Below are 5286 nucleotides of genomic sequence, written 5' to 3' on the forward strand. Positions count from 1 at the left end.
ACCACCCAAATGTAAACACAATGAAATAAATATAATAAACATAATAAACCTAAAAAAAAGGCCTTTAAAAATAAAAAAACGCATATTATGTACCTTTTTTTCAATTTTCTTCTCACAACAATTTCTACTATCTTATATTTTTTAATTCTGAGTTTATATATATATATATATATATATATATATATATATATATATATATATATATATGTGTGTGTGTGTGTGCATGTTCACAGACATAGTTCAGTAAACCTGCGTAAGGTGCTGAGGCATACTAAATCAAAATCATCATCAGTGATCACTGAGAGAAAAAGAGAAATATGGGAAGCGAGTGTCATCCACTGTTAAGGGGAGGAAGAGGAGGTAGCAAGTATAAACATGGATTTTCTGCAGCTGAAATGGAATCACTGGCAAGCATTTGTGAGGTTGTGTTGCCTCCTTTGCCTATGAATGCTTTGAAGAGCAGAAAACAAGGCCAACCTGCTAATGATGACAACAAGGTTCTGCAGAATTTCTGTGACATTTCTGGTTCTCGCTATCCAATCCCTCATGAGGTACATATATACTTGATAAAATATGCTTTTGTTTTCGTAATTTTCTGTCAAAATTTGATTTAAGATGCTTTTTGTTGTTGAGTTTTTGATAATAAACAGAAGTTTTGGGGTGTGTTTAAAGAGCTTGGGATATCATATGCAAGTATAGTATTGAACTAAGTTTCTTCATCACTTGTTTTCCTTCTCTGATTTACAAGAAATTGCTGTTGACAAGAAACAGCTTGAGTGTATAAGTGGGCCCCACATGATTACCATATGTTCATTTCAAAATCCTTGCAGTGCTGCATGCTCTTAATGTGTGTGTACCAACACGAACTCATAACAAGGGAAAGAAAGTAATTTCAAAAATGCAGATTGAAATTCACCTCTGGTACGAGATGGAAGAAGTGTAAGGATTGATACACGTAACTGGATATGAAAATCATTAATGAGTTGGCGATATCATTTGACCTTATACCTTAAAAAAGTAACTCATAATAACTGAGATTGTCTATTGCAGCATGGCAGCTACTAATTACTGTCTCTGTCTGTCCCTGTCATGCACTTGAAAGAACACTTTTTCCCATCACTTTTACTTTCTTCATGTGGCATTCACATTCTTGTGCAGTATAACAGAAAAAAAAGTTAGAATGAATTTGTATCCTAATTACTACTTTATACCCTTTGATTCAATTTAACATATTCCAATAATAATCTACTAAGGATGAACATTTGGTCTATCTTCTGCACTTTTAAAGTCATTTCATACTAGTAACAAAAGCTTAAATATTTTCCTACATCTTTTCTGGTACACAGATCAGAAATTCCTTGTTTTAGTATGTCGTCGAAGTACGGATTGAACCATATCCACGGATTCGTTTGGTTCGGTATACTGTTCATTAACTCTACTTTTTTTAATTCAAAATCACTATCTGTCATAATGAATTCATAATGATGCATCAGAAGTTTAGAGTCTCGTGGTGATACTGGGACCAGGGTAATTAATATAAATAGGCCCTATACTTCTGAAATTTTAATAAATCCATTTATTGCAATTTAATGTAAGCGGAACTCTTAGAGAAAAATTAGATTGTGATTTTTCTCCTACCATCTTGGTAGAAACCGTTTCTGTGATGGCATTTTCTCTTAAAACATAATATGATGAGACATTTTATATTTATGTATTGTGAAGATATTTTGAAATTCATGTTGACCAACTATTCGTTAAGTTATCGACAGTTATATTATATGATAGGGAAAATATTTCTTTTAAGCACTCTTTAAACGGAGTGGCACAGTAATGTTTGTTAGATTAGTCGAGTAATTTTTTGTTAACATTCTTCGTATCTCTCATAATCATATCTTATTTTGAATGGAAACAGGTTGCTGAGTTGCTCACAAAGAGGAGCTTAATAGAAGCGCTGATACTGATAAGAGTGGTCTTATGGCTGCTGGCTACAAGGTTGGGAACCTTGTTGCTTTGTGGTTTCCTCTGTCTTGGTGAGAAATGGCCTTATATCAACAACTTTTCAAACATGTCTTTGGAGAAGAGAGAAAAGGTTATGCAGCACTGGTTGAAGCATAGGTTCCTCACGCCTATTAGACTGGCATTTGGTTATGTCAAAGTCCTGGGCCTTTATGCATTTTTCTCTTGGGTATTGTTCAGTCTCTGCGCAAAGTTCTCTTATTAATTGTTACTAGTCATCTGCACCTAATGATTTCTAATAACATTATATAACACGCTAAAATTTCACTAAGAAATACTTAGTCCCTCATTTGTCTTATTTAGTGTCCTAAATTGAGTAAGTTTTCTTTATACTTGTCAGTGCTTTTTAAACTAAGTTATTACGTCAATATTTTTCTTATTGAGAGTACTTACTTTTATTGATATGTTTCAGAGTTTTTCATGTTACCTTACTCTCACTATATTAGTATAAAAACTAGTAGCAGATGAATAGAACACTGATGGACTAAAGTTAAACATTTTAAACTTGTGGGGTTAAAACTAAGAAGAAGGAAGTATGTTGTAGCCTGAAAGTTTCTTAAAAGAGATTAAAGCTATTGAAAATTTCTTGAAATTTTTGCAGGTTGATGAAAATGGTGATAACCCGGCATGGAAAGCCATTGGATATGAGGTATCAAATGAGAAACTGGACAGTGTCTCCAATAATAGGCCCCTTGAAAAGGGGACTATAGAAACCATGCATGAATCTGACGCAACTCTTCAACAATCTCTTTCCAAGAAAGGCCTCAATGTTGAACTGGACTTCGAAAGCAACATCCTCAAAGTCAAATGTGATGCAGTAGTTGTTGGGTCTGGTTGTGGCGGAGGTGTTGCAGCTGCCGTTCTTTCAAGGGCTGGCCACAAGGTGGTTGTTCTTGAGAAAGGAAACTATTTTACTCCTAAGGATTATTCATCTCTAGAAGGTCCCTCAATGAATCAACTATATGAAACTGGGGGGATGCTTGCTTCTGCAGACTCCAGAATACTGGTTTTGGCAGGATCAACAGTGGGAGGTGGCTCTGCTGTTAATTGGTCTGCCTGCATTAAAACACCACACAAGGTGCTGAAAGAGTGGTCTGAGGATCACAAGCTTCCCTTCTTTTCAAGCCAAGAATATCTCTCTGCAATGGAGTCTGTATGTGAAAGGATTGGAGTCAAAGAAAACTGTACACAAGAGGGATTCCAAAATCAAGTGCTGAGAAAAGGGTGTCAGAATCTTGGCCTCAAAGTTGACTATGTGCCAAGAAACTCTTCAGGGAATCATTACTGTGGCTCATGTGGTTATGGCTGTCCAAAAGGAGAGAAACAAGGGACTCAAGCAACTTGGCTTGTAGATGCAGTTGACAAAGGTGCAGTAATAATAACAGGATGCAAAGCTGAGAGGTTCTTGTTGGAAAGAAACAGGAGTGGAAATGGCAGAAAGAAGAAATGCTTGGGAGTGCTGGCAAAAGCATTAAACAACCAAGTCACAATGAAGCTACAAATTGAGGCTAAAGTGACAATTTCCTCTGGTGGGGCACTTTTGACACCCCCTTTACTTATATCTAGTGGACTAAAAAATAAGAACATTGGAAGGAACCTCCATCTCCACCCTGTCCTAATGGCATGGGGATACTTCCCAGAATCAAATAATTCAGAATTTAAGGGGAAAACCTATGAGGGAGGTATAATCACATCAGTCCATAAAGTGCCATCAACAGACTCCAAATCTGATTCAAGAGCCATAATTGAAACCCCTTCACTAGGACCAGCATCCTTTGCTGCACTGTTTCCTTGGCAGTCAGGACTAGACTTCAAAGAAAGAATGTTGAATTACCCCAGAACTGCACATTTAATCACAATTATAAGAGACATGGCTGGTGGACGGGTGACTTCAGAAGGAAGGATCAACTACAAGTTGAATGAAACTGACAGAGAAAACATGAGGGCTGGCTTGCAACAAGCACTGAGGATTCTAATAGCTGCAGGAGCAGTTGAGGTAGGCACACACAGAAGTGATGGTCAGAGTCTCAGGTGCAGTGGCGTTAGTGAAAATGAGGTGCAGGAGTTCTTGGACAGTGTGTGTCCAATGGAAGGAGCACTTTCACCAGGTGAGAAATGGAACATATATACTTCTGCTCATCAAATGGGGAGCTGCAGAATGGGGGTCAATGAAAAAGAAGGTGCAGTTGATGAGAATGGAGAGACATGGGAGGCTGAAGGGTTGTTTGTTTGTGATGCTAGTGTGCTTCCAACTGCAGTTGGAGTCAATCCCATGATCACAATCCAATCAACTGCATACTGTATCTCTAGTAGAATAGTAGACTACCTTGGAAAGAGTCAAATCTCAGAAGTTCCTTGAATTTTCTTCATCACTCGAGGCATGTAATTCGAGTTGGATCATCAAATTGGGTGCCTTTTACCATAAAAATAAGTTTACAATAGAAAATTTTTCATCCTCAGGCACCTTTTACTAAAGAAAGGACACACCCTTTTGGTGGGATTTATAATCTCCATCTCCTTTTAAGAAAGGAATTATGAGAACTGAATCTCAGTCTTGAATAGAAAATCTGGGTATGTGTTAATATTTACTGGTATATGGTATATGGAGATGTGTAATTCGAGTTTTCAATTATCTTTGTTCAGCAAAGGTACTCTTCTATATGGAAACAAGAAAATCAATCACATAAAAAAAAACTCATGTCTTCTTATAAAGAAATACGTAATTGTCATTTTTCTTTTATACTGTAATGAAATCAATCATCCATTTGATCTTAAAAACATCATTACAATTTTCTCTTTAAAACACACATTAGAAAGTTAGCGAAGGATGGTGTAATTAAATTACGTAGTCTTGACTCTTAAGCAAAGAATAAGTATTCACTAACACAAAAACATATTAACATGTTACATATGACATGTAGGTAATAGATATGAAAAACGCATATTGACATTTTTGTTTATGCAGCGGAAATTAAATCGATTGAGTACAGTAAGAAGTCGACTGAATAAAAGAGTGTAGGGATAGAAAGATCAAACAATGAGTTTTTATACAGGTTCGGTCAAGCCTACATCCAATGTCAATTTGAAATCCATGCATAAAGTTATGGATTGGTCATATGTATATTGCCACATAGTGATCTTCCTGAATTGCATGTACATCGTCAACTAGAGGGTCCTCATCCAAATTTATTGTAATTTTAAATATATGGTTGTTAGGAATATGAAAATTAATCAGATTTTCTTCATTAATATCAATTTATTTTTTTCCTT

The 5286-nt window shown here is 36.1% G+C and overlaps 1 protein-coding gene across 1 annotated transcript; it reads left to right on the forward strand.

Annotated features, from left to right (window-relative positions):
- The first annotated feature begins 229 nt into the window (after nt 1-229).
- On the forward strand, nt 230-4756 carry LOC148196973 (long-chain-alcohol oxidase FAO1-like). Its single transcript, XM_047304969.2, has 3 exons — nt 230-551; nt 1913-2185; nt 2618-4756. The coding sequence occupies exons 1-3, from the start codon at nt 318-320 to the stop codon at nt 4373-4375; spliced, it is 2265 nt and encodes a 754-aa protein (XP_047160925.2). The 5' UTR covers nt 230-317; the 3' UTR covers nt 4376-4756.
- The last annotated feature ends 530 nt before the right edge of the window (nt 4757-5286 follow it).

Source organism: Vigna umbellata, chromosome 6 (genome assembly GCF_029865625.1).
Source record: "Vigna umbellata cultivar VRB3 chromosome 6, Vumbellata_1.0, whole genome shotgun sequence".
Taxonomy (NCBI): Eukaryota; Viridiplantae; Streptophyta; class Magnoliopsida; order Fabales; family Fabaceae; genus Vigna; species Vigna umbellata.

Coding starts and splice junctions, on each gene's coding strand:
- LOC148196973 (XM_047304969.2), top strand. CDS start 318: ATGGGAAGCGAGTGTCATCCACTGTTAAGGGGAGGAAGAGGAGGTAGC. Junction 552..1,912: donor GCTATCCAATCCCTCATGAG/GTACATATATAC, acceptor GAATGGAAACAG/GTTGCTGAGTTGCTCACAAA. Junction 2,186..2,617: donor TTTATGCATTTTTCTCTTGG/GTATTGTTCAGT, acceptor AAATTTTTGCAG/GTTGATGAAAATGGTGATAA.